Genomic DNA, 16,926 nt, shown 5'->3' on the forward strand with positions numbered 1-16,926 from the left:
TAGTGAGAGGCTGAAGAAAGAAAATAATTGGAACACAGACAGCATTTTTGCATTGTAGGCCAAGCCTGAAATTATCTCTCCCACATGACGGTCTTCCAGCCATCCCAGGAAAAGGGTTTCCAGGTAAATCCAGCCACCGCAGCACTCCCCATACTTGCCCAAGCTTATGCAGGGGCTCAGTGCTTGTTATCTGGAAGCATACCCTAACCAAGTGGCTCTCTCTTGTTCCTGTACTCCCAGTTCCATTAGAAGGTCAGAGTCATGGCACTTGGAGCAAGCACAGCATTAGCTGGTGGGTGGCTGCTCCATCAAGTGTTCTGTGTCCCTTCTGTAAGCCTCTGTCACTGCATGACCATGATAACCCTGCAGAGCTAAGCTCTCCACAGTGGCTCAGAACAGCTGCTCGGTGGGCAGAGGACAGGAAGCATGGCACTTTCCTGGGTATGCAGCCAAAACACAGAAGGGGGAACAAGAGGCTCTTTACTGGAGAACAACAACGAATGATCATCCTGGGTGGGGAGGGGCAGTAGTTGCTGGCTGTCCTCAGGAAGAGGTTCTGGATGTGAACAGATGCAAACCAAGAAGACAGCACAAGTCATATGTCCTCACTAGCATGCTAAAATCTCAAATGTTTCACATTCCAATGCAAATACTCCTTTTCATCAGAAAGATTTGATATGTCAAACATGTAGGCAACACCTACGATGTGCAAGGTGCTGTGTGAGGTACCAAGGATGCTCAGCACCCTCTGTGCAACAGAAGGGCTGGTGAAGGACCTGGAGATCAGGTCTAACGCAGGTGGAGAGTACCCAGGTGCTGTTGGCACCACCTGCCCCAGCTGAGGGGAGGATGAGAGGGCCAGTTCCTGCCAAGGGGGAGCACATCTGACTGGGGCCTCAGGCAGGTACGACCTTGATGAGTAGAAGAGTTGATAACTGGGTAAAGAAAGTGGTGTGTGTGTGTGTGTGTGAGAGAGAGAGAGAGAGAGAGAGAGAGAGAGAGAGGCACATCTTTGTATACTACTACAGTTTTTGCATAAATTTGTAATCATTTGAAAATAAGAGCTTTTTCTTTTTAATTAGCAGCTAGCATTTGTTCAGTGCCCGCCATGTGTCAGGCATAATGGCCAGGGTCTTTTTCAGCTCTTAAGGAAACCTCTGAGACTTTCATCTCTACAACAGGGACACATGCCCCACTTTGGACACTGCACCTGCTGGTAGCCACCAGTTACCAAGGTAGAACCTTGTAACTAGTAGCAGCTTACTGTCTGTATAGAACACCTGCTCCACTCCAAGGATAATAAGCTTCAGGAGTCAGGACTCTGTCCCATTCTCCACTAGTGACCTCCTAGCACAGCCCCTGCTGGATCCTAAGTTCCCAACCCATGCTTGATTACTGCCTCCCAGAAAACGTAGGATTCATGTCTAACTCATGACTTCTTTTCAAGGTGGCCCTGGCTCTGGCAAAGGCACCCAGTGCGAAAAGCTGGTGGAAAAATATGGATTCACTCATCTGTCGACTGGGGAGCTCTTGCGTCATGAATTGGCATCAGAATCTGAAAGAAGCAAGCTGATCAGGGACATCATGGAGCGTGGAGACCTGGTGCCCTCAGTAAGCAGCACAAGCTGCCCCTCACAGCTGCCTTCCCTGGCCAAGGCGAGACCGGGGATGGTGTGATACATGGGAGTCACTAGGATGAAGAAACCCAGCAGGGTTGTGGCTATATTTTCCTCATCTGCTGTGTGAAAGCTGCAACCCATCAGAGGGGTGCCCACAGATTCCCTACTAGGCCCACTCCCAGGCTCAGATCTTTCACTTTCCAGATGGTACTGCAGTCTAGTCTGACGGGATTTGCCCTGAGTCCCGGCACTTTTCAGCTAATGCTTCAGCAAAGCCCAACAAGTCTGCCCTTAGTCTGGCTCATGTATGCACCAGTGGATATGGTCACTTAGCCCAGGATAGCTCTCCCCTTCATCAAGCTCACATGTAGGCCAGTGACTGTTGCAGCTCTGACCAGTCTGGTCTGCCCCCAGTCCCAGTTTTCACACTGACCAGCAGGAGTATGGTCAAGCAGGGAAGCCCCCTCAGCCTCCTACTGAACTTACCACCCGCCTCCCCCAGGTCCTACATGTGGTAATGGGCACTACAGCTCAGTCTGGTATGGCCCACCTCACCTTGGCATTCACCTGCAGGTGCTATAGCCTGCTCAGACTGGTCTTCCCCCAGTTCCAGTTCATGCTAGTGGGTGTTGCAGCCAAGATCACCCTGGACAGTCCCCAGTCCTGGTGCTAATGTGAACTGGCTGGTGTTGCGGCCCAAGCAGACCTGTCCTGCACCCTGTCCTGGTTTCACAGTGTGCCAGTGGGTGCTATGAACTGGCCCAGCCTAGCCCTCACCCAGACCTGACCCACACATATGCTGGTGGGTAATGTAACCTGGCCTGCTCTGGGATGCTCCCAACCACTTGCCCTCACCTGCAGGGACTACATCCTGACACAGGAGTTCCCCAAGCTCCTCTATCAAGTCACCTCCTCTTGGTCCACCCTGACTTAGTCTACTTCCTGTCCTCACAGGCACAGCAGCCTTGACAGACCAGCCCATATCCATTCTAGCTCTTGCTATTGGGTACTACAGTCCACTACTGCCTGGCATACCCCCAGACCCAGCTCTCATATGGCTCAGTGGATGCCAAGACCTAACATAACCTGTCCTACAACCACCCTTACTCTTGCAAGCACCAGCGTGTGCTGGAACCTAGCGCAACCCCAGACCCAGTCCACACCCATGCCGAGGGATACAGCAGCAATGTCCAGCCCAGATCACTGCCCCTGTTCCAGCTCTTGCACTCACTGGTGGGAACCACAGCTCAGCTGGGGTGTCCCCTTAGGTCCCCAATAAGGCCTGCTCCCAACCACAGCTCTTGAGCACGCTGGTGATTGCTTTGAGCCAGCCCAACATAGCCCATCCCCTGACTTGGCTTTTGCCTTCAGATACTGCAGCCTGGCCTAGCCTGGCTTGCTCCAGTCCCAAGTGTCACTGGTGGGTGCTGCAGCCTACCACTGCCCAGCCTGCTCCCAAACCTGGCTTTTCTGCAAAATGGTAGGTATGATAGCCTAGCCCCATATGCCCACATGCCATCCTGGCTCCTGTGCCTGCCAGTGTGCTATGATATGGCCTGGCCCTGCCTGGTCTGCCACTCCAAAGCCAACCTACACACCTGCCAACAAGTGGAGCTGCCTTGCTTGGACTGTCCAACACCCAATCCTGACTCATGTGCTCACCAATGGAAATTGCAGCCCACCAGAGCAGTTTTCCAAGTTCTCCCAGCAGGGCCACTCACAGACACAGATCTCAATGTGCCAATGGGTGGTAGGCTCTTATCCAACATAGTCAACTCCCTCAGTCTCAGCCTCTCTGTGCGCTGGTAGATGCCACTGCCCGACCTGCCCCACTTTGAATTTTTGGCTGCACCTGCAGGTGCTTCAGTCTGGACCAGCCTGGCCTGTTCTGAACTCCAGTACCCATAAGTATCACAGAGTTCCATGGCTGCACCTAATTTGGTCCATCACCACCCTCAAGTCCTGAGCAACCCAACAGATACTGTAGTCCCAAAAGGGTGATAACACATATTCCCCTCAGAATGCCTCCACACCTGGTTCTCTCATGCTGATTAGTGTCATTGCCCAGTCCAATGTGGCCCAGTCCAATGTGATCCACCCCCTGCTTCGTCACTCACTGGGGGGGTCCTGTGGTCCAGTCCTGCCATGTAGGCCCCCAGCCTTAGCTTTCATGTGCACCCGTGGGCAGTGCTCAATCCAACTAGCACAGCTCTGGTCTCCCATGAGGGCGAGTGTGTTGGTCTGAACCAGGAATATACTTCGGCTTCCCTCCTTGATACCGGTAGGTCTCGGTCCCTTTGCTTGCCTGCAGTATGGTGGCCTTGTCAGCAGAATCCCCCCAGAAGTCATGCCTCATCTGTAACATACTCTCTTGGCGACTCCACTCCCACACATCCTATACCCACTTCCCTGATCAATCCACAACCCTCATGCCCACTAACACTTAGGATTCCCAGCAAGGTCTTCCTTGAAGGGCTGGCTTGAAGCACTGCCCACCCTCCTGGGACCACAGATCCAGTCCTCCAGCACACATGCTGGCTGTGTGACCTTACCCCTCCACCCACCCAGGACACAAGCATGTTAACCAATCCCTAAACCCAGTTACCAGCACACCATTCCAGCATGCCAGCCTGGAACCCTAACGCTCCTCTTCTCCCAGCAATGCCCACCTGTGACACAAATACATGCAGGAGTTCCCAGGCCCACTCCACTCTGCAGGCCCCCATAAACACTTTTTCTACCAAAAAAAATGTTAACCAAGAAAGCGATGTTGCTAGAAAATGCTACTTCACACCTACTGAAAGTCTCAGGTCAGTGAAAGTCAAGTTTTAGAAAATATTTATTGGAAACAGTAGTGAAATGCATCGTATAACATATTGGGTCTAGCTTTGATTCTATTATGCCTAATTCATGGAGTGCTACTGTATGAAATATGGCCACCATATTTCATCTAATCTAAGGTGCCTTGCTGTAAGGCATTCCAAGAAAACTTAATTGATAAGACTTATCAGTTTTGTCTTGATTTGTTTTAATGAAAACCCCAATTACACCATGTCCCAGCACTGGGTCAGTAACTATTAATTTCAAAAACATTAGAGTGAGGGGGAAGAGTGGGACTCACAGTGGCCTAGATGCACTACAGCACTGCTACCCTCTTCCTTACCTGAGCCTTGCCCCTCCCACACAGACCGACTGGGACTTGGGCTCATTCTTGGGCTGCTCTGTGGCTGACTCAGGTCCTGACCATTGTCCTTTTGCTGCAGGGTATCATTCTGGAGCTCCTGAGAGAAGCCATGGTGGCCAGCCTCCAAGACACCAGTGGCTTCCTGATTGATGGCTACCCCCGAGAGGTGAAGCAAGGGGAAGAGTTTGAACGCAGGGTGAGCCATGATTATGGGCCCCACCCCAGAAGGAAACTGCAGGACCTTTTATTGGGGAATAAACTTCCTGAGGGTGAGGGTAAATGAAAAATGTCTTCCCCAATTATATTAATCAGAGCTTTCTTCTAGAAATGCAACTAAACTAGTAACCCAAAAAATATATAAATATTATGCATAGATAGATAATAGACAGATAGTGATAGATAGATATGGAATGGGATATATGTGAAGTGGGAATGGAATGAATAACCTAAGTAAATAAAGTGCCCAGTCGTGGTTCAGACTTGGATGGACACAGATATGCGAATTGCTCAGGGAATGTGTCTGCTCTTGACAGCTCTTAGATTTCCTTCCCATAGAGTGGGCCTCGTGTCCTCTCGGTTCCAGGCCTGCATTCCACCGTCTAAGTGGCTTCAGTCAATAGTGTTTCTGTTTCCCTGCAGGCCCAAGAAAAGACCCAGATTGTGTTTCATTGTCATGGCTTAGGTCTCAACCCTATCATAGAACCAATCATAGCTGTCAAGGGGAGCGGGAGGAACTATGCTGGCACACCTAGCCTGGAGGACCAGGGAAGGGGTAGGAAAGGCACAAGAGTGGGCCACACACACTGAGGAGGGGAGGGAAATTAATCCCAAGAGAGATATGTCCTTGCAAGAAAACACCACTGCTCCCTATCACACTCTCCCACCCCATCCTCCCCCAGTGAAGTGGCCTCTCCCAGGGATGTAGCAGCAATGCAAACACCATCAGTGCTGCCCTCTATTGAACTGCCCTGTGCCATACATACCTGGTATAAATGACCTGTAACTTTTTTAAAGGTTTATTTATGTTTATTTGAAAAGGAGATTTACAGAAAGGAGAGACACAGAGAGAAAAATCTCCCATTCACTGGTTCACTCCCCAAATGGCCCCAACAGCCCAAGCTGAGCATATCTGAAGCCAGAAGCCAAGAGCATCTTCCAGGTGTTCCACATGGGTGCAGGGTTCCAACAAACTTAGGCCATCCTCCACTGCTTTCCCATGCCATAAGCACGGAGCTAGCTCTGAAGTGGAACAGCTGGGACATGAATCAGTGCCCATATGGGATGCCAGTGATTGAAGGTGGAGGATTAGCATCAGCCCACTGACCTGTAACTTTACCAAGCCTAATCAAGAGGGCACAGTCATACTCAGTTGTTAAATAAATTCTGACTTTAGACCCTACAAACAATTCATACTTCTGTATATGGCTTTTTGGTCATGGAACATTTTCATGTTCTTTCATTTGATTTTTTTTAATAACCTTTTCAGAGCAATAGAAAAAGTATTGTCTTCATATTGAAAAGATGATGCACTAGGCCCAGGAAAAAACTGACTTGCCTAGTCAAATGGCTGAATACCACTTATGAGTGAATCCAGTGGTTGGTGGGAGTTTGGCAGGGCGCCATCTCCATCCATCTCTAACCCTGTGGAACTGGTTGAGGTGTGCATCTTCTGGAGCTTGACCTGCTCTTGACCCTGATTATATATTTTTTAAAGATGTATTTTTTTTTTAATTTGGAAAGTCAGATATACAGAGATGAGGAGAGACAGAGAGGAAGATCTTCCATCCGATGATTCACTCCCCAAGTGGCCACAATGGCCAGAGCTGAGCCAATCCGAAGCCAGGAGCTCAGAGCTTCCTCTGGGTCTCCCATGTCGGTGCAGGATCCCAAGACTTTGGGCTGTCCTTGATGGCTTTCCCAGGACCTGAGCAGTGAGCTGTATGGGAAGTGGGGCTGCCAGGACATGAACCTATGCCCATATGGGATCCCAGCGTGTGCAAGGCAAGGACTTTAGTGACTAGGCCCTCATCCCTTTTTTTGGACGACTTATTTCAGGTGGCAGAATGTCCTCAAGATTCATTCATGTTGTAGCATATGACAGTATTCCCCTCCTTTTCCACACTGACACCATTCCACTGTATTTATGTGCCACGTGTTGTCTGTGGCTTGCTTCTTCCCCTGAAAGAGGCTGCTATGGACATAGATACACCGCATCTGTCAAGGTCTCTGCTCTTAATTCTCTGGGGTATACACTCAGAAGCAGAATTCCTCTATCACATGACAAGTCCTTTAATTATTTGAGAAACCTGTATATAATGTGCCACCAGCCATAGTAGTTGAACCATTTTATATCCCCACCAACAAGGTTGGAGGATTCATTTCTCCTGCTTTTGTTTCTATGTTAACCATCTAACGGCTACACGATGACCTCTCATTGTGGGTATTATTTGTCTTTTAGGAGTTATTGCTAATGTTGGATACTTTTTCATGTGCTTTTTGGCCCATTTATTTTTTGGAGAAATGTCTATTCAAGTGCTTTACCCATTTTTATTCAGACTTGGTTTTTTCTTTTGTGTTGTAAGGTTTCATTTATGTTCTGGATATTAATGTCTTCCAGGTATGTGATTTGCTGATATTTTTCCCCCATATTATTGTTGCCACTTCCCTCTGTTGACTTTATTCTTGGATGTATAGATTTTAATCATGATGTGGTCTGATTTATCTATTTTTGCTTTTACTATCTGTGCTTTAGGTGTCATATCCAAGAAATTACTGGCAAATCCAATCTCATGAAACTTTCCCATATAATTTCTCTGAAAGGTTTTGCAGTTTTAGCTCTTACATTTAGGTTTTTTGTTCCAGTTTGAGTTAATTTTTGTGTGATGAAGAAGTAATCATCAAACATCATTGTTTTGTATGGAAATGTAGTTTTCCCTCAATCGCTTGTTGGAAAGACTGATTTTTCCCTGATGAATGGTCTTAGCATCTTTGCCAAAAAAAATCATTGACCATATATATAGTTTCCTTCTGGGTCCTCAAGTCTATTCCACTGATCTATAGCTCTGGTGTAGATTAACACACTGTTTTGGTTAGTGTATCTTTGTAGTAGGTCTTGAAATCAGAAAGTGTGTGACTCCAATTTTGGTTTTTTTTCTTAAAGATGTGTTGATTTGGAAAGCATAGTGAGATAGACAGAGATTATCCATCTACTAGTTCACTTCCAAGATGCCTACAAAAGCCAAGGCTGGGCCAGGCAAAAGCCAGAAGCCAGGAACTTTATTCTACTCTCCCACCTGGGTGACATGAATCAAAGCAATTGGGCCATTTCCACTGCTCTCCCAGGGGTATTAGCAAAAAGCTGGATCAGGATCCAGTGCAATGGTTCAACAGCTAAATCCTCACATTGCAACAGCCAGGAAGCCATACAGGAACCAATTCCAGCTGCTCCACTTCCCATCTGCCTCCTTATTGTGGCCTGGAAAAGCAGTATGAGATGGCCCAAAGTCTTGGGACCTTCCACTCACATGGGAGACCTGGAAGAGGCTCCTGGCACCTGGCTTCAGATCAGGTTAGCCCAGGCCATTGTGACCATTTGGGGAGTGAGTGAACCAGTAGGTGGAAGGTCTTTCTGTCTCTCCTTCTCTCTGTAAATCTGCCTTTTCAATAAAAAATAAATTTAAAGAAAGGAAGGAAGTAAGGAAGGAAGTTAGTTAGTTAGTTAGTTAGTTAGTTAGTTAGTTAGATCAGAAGTAGAGCAGCCAGGACTTAAACCAGAACTCCAATATGGCATTCAATCTCACAGAGGTGTAACACACTGACCACAATGCCAGTCACCTAGAGACACCAGCAGTCAAGAAAGCTGAATTTTCTCTTCTTCCATGTGTTGGTGGGACACTTATCAAGTCACTCAGCTTTAACTGAATGACCTCCACAAAATGTAGATAAGAATACCTACAAAACCCAACTTAAAAGGTTTTATGGGCATCAAATGACATAACATGCACAAGTGTGTTCTTTAAGCTGTAAAAGCCTATACCGTATTATCTAGCTAAGGGTCACTCATTTACAAAATGGGAAGACAGAGAGCTATACAGCCCAACTCTGGACATAGGCCTGTTAATGCCACAGGCAGAGCTGCTCAACTGGACACCAACCCCTCACAAAGTCTCTCCTCTCTAGCTCTCTCTCTCTGTTTCTTTATCTCTTTCTCTCTCTATACACACGCACACATGATGCTGGGCACTGTGGAAGAAGATCATTAACTGAAGGGGGAAAGATCAGTCTTGGGACTAAAGAGAGCAAGGTCACAGAGAACCACACATAGAGATGGCCCTGAACTGCACACTCCAGTTTGCGTCTCATCTCCAGTAGCCAAACAAATCCTCAAAGGACAGAGCAGCTCAGATAGCTCAGCTAAAGGTACCCTAAAGTGTCAGGCTAACTGAATGGCAGGTTTTGCGGTTGTGTATATATATGTGTGTGTGTTTATATGTGTGTATGTGTTTATTTATTTGTGTTTGTTTTTGTTTTTCATGATAAAGTTCCTTAGGCTCGGGAATTTCCTCTTCCCCTCTCCTGAATGGGATTTTTTTTTTATTTAGGCAGCGTATGATCCCAAGTACCCAGCCTGCCAGTGAATCTCTGTGACACAAAGGGGCTGGTGGAGTCTTCATAGCTCATTTAAAAGCACAGGCAAGCTTGAATGGGCATCCAGTAGAGTTGCAGGTCTGTTACCACTCTCAGTGCTCTCCAACAAGCTGATAGCTCTAAATCTCTGGAGACAATCAGATGTCTATATTTGTCTTTGCCAAATTTCCAATTAATTTCCTGCCTGCAGCTTGGAGGAGATTGTGCATCAACAGTAGCTCATTCTGGTTCAGTAGCACCTTTGTTCTCTGGCTAAAGTTAAAACAGGTGTTCATTTTGGAAGTGTGGATGTGTTGTCTTCACACCTGCTTAGTGACTAGTAGAATCTTCCAGCATAACCTTTGGACAAATCAGTGCAACTCCAGGTCTTTGTATGCTCCTCTGAGCTATACATAGACTATTTTTTTTGTAGATATTTAAATATTGCCCTTAAGGACCATTGGTTCAGCAATGAACAGGGGCACTGCATACTTTCTGAATACTTTTTTCATGAATGTCAGCATTGGTTGAAACTGCCCTGTCACCATACTGATGACACTTGTTGCTCCTACGTTCTGGTTTGTCTTCTCTGTCATATTCTAAAGCCTGTGTGGGGACCACAGTGGCAGAGAAAGTTATGCTTTGCTTTATGGAAGGTCACTTGGAAGATTTGCATTCACTGAAGATCATCCTTACTCAAATGACGGCGCACAAACCAGTTGGTCACATAAAGCCATGAGCTCACCTTGAGTTGTAAATAAAGGAAGTGACAGATCAGAATTTGAGAGGTTTGCAAGGTAGGAATATCTTTGTTAAATACGTTGACTGGTTTAGGGGGAGGTAGAAACAGAGAGAGAAATCTATCTTCTGGTTCACTTACCAAGTGACCACAACAACTGGGGCCAGACCAAAGCCAAAAGCCAAGAACTCCATGAGATCTCCTATAGAGGCAGCAGAAACCCACATTTCTACCTTCCAGTGGAATTAACAGGAAGCTAGACCCGTAGTGGAGGAGGAAGCTCAACTCAATCCCAGGCCCTCCAATACGAGATTCAGGTGTTCATTTCAGAGGCACAGAAACAGGGAGAGAGAGAGAGAGAGAGAGAGAGAAATAATCCCATTCTGCTGGTTTACTCCCCGTATATCTACAATTGACAGTGCTGAGTCGAAGCTGGAATAGGAACTCCATTCTGGTCTCTTCCATGGATGGCAGGGGCCCCATTACTTGAGTCATTACCACTGCCTCCCAGCATCTGTATTAGCAGGAATGTAGAATTAGAAGTGAAGCCAGAATTTGGACCTCAGTGCTATAAAGTAAGCATTTTAACTACTTGACTAATTACAAGCCTGGAGGTTTTATCAAGGTAAAATAATATAAAATATAAAAATAATAGCTGTTACATGTTGAGCACTTATAATGTGCCAGAAACTGAACTAGATGCTTCAAATATAACATTAGATTAATTTTTACAATTTTTAGAGGATCTGGTTACTCCATTTTACAAACTATTAGCTGGAGGAAGGCTGTGTGCTTGTCCAGGGCCCTTTACAGACACCTTCCTGTACTAACCCAACCTTGTATCCAACAATAGTCAAACTAAGGAAATACTCATATGCACGGATTTCAAAATTATTTTGCACTGGAGTAAACTTACATTGCAATCCTATTTTTCTGTGTATGTCTTGAACTCCCCCATAGTAACAGAAATGAAATGCATAGGCTTGCTCTTGCTTTTCTCTCCCTGAAAATGTTTAGCAGATGTTCTAACTTTAGCCTGAATACACGCATCCTTTTCTTGCCTTGTCTTTTTCATTTGCAGATTGATTGATCAATTGATTGATTTAAAGCAGAGTTATAAGGACATGGAGAGTGATCCAGTAGTTTAATCCTCAAAAGGCTACAATAGTCAAGACTCAGCCAGGCTAAAGCCAAGAGCCTGGCACTCCATCCAGCTCTCCCACGTGGGTACAGGAGCCCACACACCTTGGCCAACATCTGCTACTCTCCAGGAGCACTGAAACCAATGCTCACATGGATTGTAGGCACCACAACAGACAGCTTAACTCTCTGTGCCACAATGCCAGCCCTCTTTTTTTTTCTCTCATTTATTCATTTATTTTTTTAAATGATCTTGCTTAGTTGATTAGGGTACAAAGGATCAAGGTCTATAGGAAAGTGGATAATACCATTGTTTCCACACTAATATCATTTTTCCTCTGTTTCTGGGGTCAGGGGAGAAACAAAGGAAAAGCCCCACCCAGCCTCCCACCCATCCCAGATCCCCAATGTGAGGCACGCTCCGAGGGTCCTGCTCAAGCAGTTTTGATAGTTCAGCATTTCTGAATAGCTGCCAATCTCACCGTTCTAATTGCGATGAAACCTATTCAGAGTCCACTGGCTGACATAGTCTCTTCATGATTGGGGGTCTGAAATCAGCAGATCAGTTGGAAGGATATCCAAAGAAACTTCATCTGAGGTGATCCCAAACCTGATTCTTGTGTGAATTTGCCAGTACAGGTTCTGGCACAGTCCATCACCCCAATCAGCTTATGCACATGCTGGTTGTTGGGATTGCTGGGTTAGTTCTGTTTCCAGCCCTGTCTTCCACGTGAACCAATGGGTATTGTAGTCCAGCTCAATCCTGCTCACTTCATACTCGGTCTTCACGCAAACCAGTGAGAGCTGCAGCCTAGTTGAGGCGACTCCCCATAACCCACACCAGGCCTGCTCCCTACCCTGGTTCCCATGCATGCCAGAATGTACCGCAGGCTTGTTCAGCCTGTCCCACATCCCCTTTAGCTCTGGTACTTGTCAATGGGCACTGAAGCCTGGTTGAACCGAACCAACCTACTATCCAGCCCACACACATACTGGCAGGTGCCTTTCTGTTTAGCCAGCCCTGTCCCTGTCCTGGTTTTCGTGCTCTCCAGTGGGAGTGGTTACCCACGAGGGAGGTGTGCACTATCTCCCTACTAGGCCACTCCCACTCCCAGATTATGCACTCTCCAGGTGGTTCTGGAGTTTAACTTAACAGAATTAGCCCCCAGTGCCAGCCTCTGCCATCAGATGATGTGGCAAAGCCCAACCAACCCTCACCTACTCTAATTTTTGCTTGCACCAGTTGGAACAGTCAACTCAATCTGGCCCTTCCCCACTCTACTCACATGAGGCCCACAGGTGTTGTAGCCCTGCCTGGTCTGGTCTGCCCCCATCCCAACTCACGCTCTCCAGTGGGAGTGGTTGTCCAGTAGGGGAGCCCACATTCCCCTGCTGGCTTCCCCACGCCCCACCCCCCGGTTCTCACATGTGCTGTTTGGGCACTGCAACCACATCTGATACGGCTCACCTCACCTTGGCATTCCTCAATGTGCACTGGTATGTGTTGCGAACGAAACTGGCCTGACCCACACTTCATGCTGGCACTTGGATTCACCAGCGGTTGATGTGAACGGGTTCAGCCTGGTCTGCCCCCACCTATGCCATATTATGATGGTGAGTATCTTCCTCTGGCCTGGTCTGGGTTGCTCCATATCGTGGTTCTTGCGTTCACCTGTAGGGGCTGTATTCTGACAGAGGAGTTTCCCAAGCTCCTCCTTCAGAACCTCTCCCCACGCCAGGTCTTGCGTGTGCTGGTGGTTCCATGGGCCAGCCCTCATTGCTGGCCTTCAGTCCATTCCAGCTCTTGGTGCTGGCTGTTTCACCCCAGTCAAGGCTTGTCCACACCCAGACACTGCTCACACATGGCTCAGTAGGGGCAGAGACCCAGCCTAATCCGTCCTACATCTACCCAGGTTCTCCAGAGCGCCAGATGGTGAAGGTGTCTGGCCCAGCTTGGTGAGCCCAGCCCCAGTCCACAATTGTGCCTATGGGGATTGCAGCCATATCCAGACCAGAACACAGCCCCCACCCCAGCCCCTGCACCCTCCCGTGGGAATCCCAACCCAGCAAGGATGTTCTCTCACAGCTCCCCAGCAGAGTCTATTCCAAACCCTAGATTGCGCATGTGCCAGTGGGTGGTCTGACCCAGTGGGCTTAGCCCCTCACCTGTCTCAGCCTTTGCCTTCGATGCTGTGACATAGTATCCCTGCCTCATGCAGACCAGTTGGTGTAAGAGCCTAGATTGGAATGACATGTGCTCCATCCTGATTTCTATTCTTTTTTGTGAGTTGAAATTTGCTTGGCCCTGCCCAGTCTGCCCCCTTCCAGTTGCAGCTCAGCTCACCCCACATTCTATTTTAGGATGCACCTTCAGGTGGTGCTGCTTTGACTTGCCTGATTGCCATCGATTCCTTTACCCGTAAGTGATGGCAGGTACCACGGTCATTCCTAGCTTAGCACATCGCCACCCCAGCTTGCAAGCTAACTTGCAGGACTTGTATTTCCACAGGGTTGGGCCCACAATTCCCCCACAGAGTTTACCCCCAGACCAAGTTGTCTTGCGTGCTGTTTAGTGTCTTGACCCCGCCAAATGTGTCCAGTCCACTATTCCACCACCCAGTCAAGTAATAGTACCTAGCCCTGCCAGACAGGCCCCCATCCATAGCTTTGGTGTGGACTGGTGTGTGGCAGTCAGTGATGCTCTATGCTAACAGGCCATCTCAGGATTCCTAATTTGGCTGGTCAATGTCTGGTCAAATAGATCTTATGGACACTCCCCTCCAAACCATCAGGTCTCAGTTCCCATGCTTGCCCGAAAGTTATATGATCCTGCTCCTGGGAATCACCCAGAATTCATCTCTCACGTACGCTAAAGCTGGCCTTATTCATGGGTGTCCCTAAGCATCAATTTCATATCCTAAAAACCCCAGAGCTTGCCGCTGGGTGGCCAGCAGGCAGAGCCTGGTACCATTCGGTGCACTGGCCACCCAAAGCCAAGGACTCAGTCACTGCCTTTTGGCAGTGGCTTTGACCTGAGTCCCCAGCCTTGGATCTGCCTGGCAGGGGCACCCCCCACAGCCGCCACACTGTGGGGAGCTGCAAGCCGCCCCCAACCCCAAGGCCTGACCCCTCCCAGACTTGTCCTGCCTCAAGGTTTTGGCGGCAGTGCCGAGCTAGGACTTTAATCCAGTTCCCAAGGTTCCTCATGGTGTACTCACCCTGAGGGAAGATTTCTCTTGGCCCTGGAGAAAGCCAAGGACTCAGTCACTGCCTTTCAGCAGTGGCTTTGGCCCAGCCCTCTTTTTTTAAACACAAATTTAATTTTAGCACATTATTTTCTTGTATGTGTGAATAAAAGCTATTGTCCCTTCACCTGACCACTCCTAATTATCTCATCACACTTTTCATCAATAGAATCCTGCTTATAATGCATCCTAATCTTCATAATGCGTTCTACACCACACACACACACACACACACACCAATCTGTTTGGTCAAAGGAAATCCAGTGGGTGCATTTTTTGTTTGGAGTTGTGGGGAGCCTTCAGGAAGGGGAGCCTTTGAATTTTCCTCCTTTCTTTGGGTTCCCATAAGAGTCATGAGTTGTATCATGGTGGCATGGGACACAAGGTACACTGACATTCCTTTCAGAGCTGCATGTAGGAAATGCTGGGAAGACCCAGCCACTCCTCTAATGAGGTTCCCTGAGGAGATCCACCAGGGGTGGCAAATGAGAAACAGATGTGCTCTGTGATGATCAGCCCAGCCCTCCCCTGCCAGCCCAGGGCACCAGGCCAGAGCAGGCCACCCAGACCTGACCATTGGGAGATTTTACAGCTCAACAAGATGAGGCTGTGGCAAAGCCCATGTGAAACAATATTAACTCACCTTTCTGTGGCATTGGAAAAGAGCCAGGCGCTTGGCGTGTGGTAGCTCATTTAAGTCCCGCAATGGTTGTATGAGAAGTTGTTCTCCCCCTTCTTAAGTGTAGAATCTGAATCCCACACTAAGAACGAGACATTGTTCTGGGATGGCCTGGAGAGCTGCTTCCCATGGGTGAACAGGGCCTCAGCCAGGACTTGACTCAATCAGAAGGAAGCAACCGCAATGGGGTGCCAGCTATGCAGGGCAAACTTCTCGTCCCTGCACTCGCAGGAGTTACTACGGCAACTCGTCCCCTCAACTCCACAGTCACTCAACTCCTCAAGCTGGGGGCTGCACTCAGCCCTGGGGACACAGGACCAGGGGGATTCCAGTTAGATCTGAGACACAGCCAGCACCAGCCTCTGAAAGACAACACAGGAGGCACACTCCCACCCACAGCACCCACTTCCTTTCCTACCTTGCTACCCTCCTCCCTGGCTCCAGGTGTGTCGCCACCCTGCAGCGGCGCTAAAACGCCAAGGCACACTCTTGAGGGTCTGGGAAAAGCCGGAACCACAACCAGACCCTTCGCTGCCAAAAGTGACTGCGTTTAAATCCTTCTCTCTGCTGCCCTTCTTGCCACCAGTCCTTTGTTCTTTCCCGTCTTTCTCCTCGTCGCCCCCTAGGCTTTCTCTCCATCTTTCTCATCCCGTCCTTTTCCACCTAGCTTTTACCAGCTACTTTTATATCATTCTCCACCAGTCACTTCTCCCCATGGGTCCACTTGGCACTACGTGATAGGCCAGTAGCAATGACATAATTGTGACGAGGGCATTAGCCTATCCCTGTGACTTCCTGTTTACCTGCTGGCAAGACCAACTCTGCCTCCTGGCCCTGGACCAGCCGACATCTTGCAATGGCCCCAACCAATCCCAGGAGCGGCTTTAGCACCCTGCTCCCCACACAAGTACCCACAAGGCAGCTAACCTAAGCTCCCATACTCAAGGCGCTGGCTCTCCATACTAAGGTGCAGTCAGCAGGCCTTAGTGACCTTGGACAAGTCAACCCCACAAAGCCTCCACTTCCTCATCCTTATGGTTAGGGTGGGGAAACAGTACCAATGGGTCAGGGACGGTTGGATATGAAGACCTTGGTCCAGTGCAGTCCAGGGCAGGCAGCTGCAGTTCTAATGGCCATCTGGGGACAGCTGTGCTTCTAGAGAGCCCCTTGGATACCAGAGGCTATGGGTCTCCCGATGATGCTGGTGGCCAAGTTCCAAGGATGTTTCAGGGGATGCTGGGAACAGGGCCTTGTGCCTGTCTGAAGGTATGGATCAAAGCGTGTTGGAAAAAAAACTGAGTGACATTTCATCCAAACATTTAACAAATCATTAGGTCTTTATTTGTTGTCCAGGTATTTGCAAATGGAATAACTGCCTGGGAGGGCTGACTCCAGGGAAGAAAAGTTCAGGCAAACACTGTCCATTGGCCACAAGAAAATGGCTGCATAGGACATCTCCTCGGACTGCCACGCTGTGAAGATCAACCAGGATCCTGTGGAGGGCAGACTGTGTTTCTCTAAGCCAAATATGGAGCTTGAGACTTTCCCTTTTCTAACATGCTCCCATGTGAGGTGGATTTGGGAGTCAGCGCTACATCTAAACAAAGCTGCCTTTGCTTTGCTAGCTCTGGCTCAAACCCACAGAATCTCTGTTTGTATCTGAATCGGTTCCTACATTCTCCTCACGAGTAGCC

General features: G+C 48.4%; 1 protein-coding gene across 1 annotated transcript in view; it reads left to right on the top strand.

Moving 5' to 3' along the window:
* AK5 (adenylate kinase 5) overlaps window positions 1-16,926 on the top strand; it is a 275,978-nt gene that overhangs the window by 246,812 nt on the left and 12,240 nt on the right. Inside the window, exons 11-12 of the mRNA XM_058658212.1 lie at window positions 1,448-1,611; window positions 4,883-4,999. Coding sequence (XP_058514195.1) covers window positions 1,448-1,611; window positions 4,883-4,999 — 281 coding nt within the window. The remainder of the gene's footprint in view (window positions 1-1,447; window positions 1,612-4,882; window positions 5,000-16,926) is intronic.

The sequence above is a fragment of the Ochotona princeps genome, chromosome 2 (assembly GCF_030435755.1).
Source record: "Ochotona princeps isolate mOchPri1 chromosome 2, mOchPri1.hap1, whole genome shotgun sequence".
Taxonomy (NCBI): Eukaryota; Metazoa; Chordata; class Mammalia; order Lagomorpha; family Ochotonidae; genus Ochotona; species Ochotona princeps.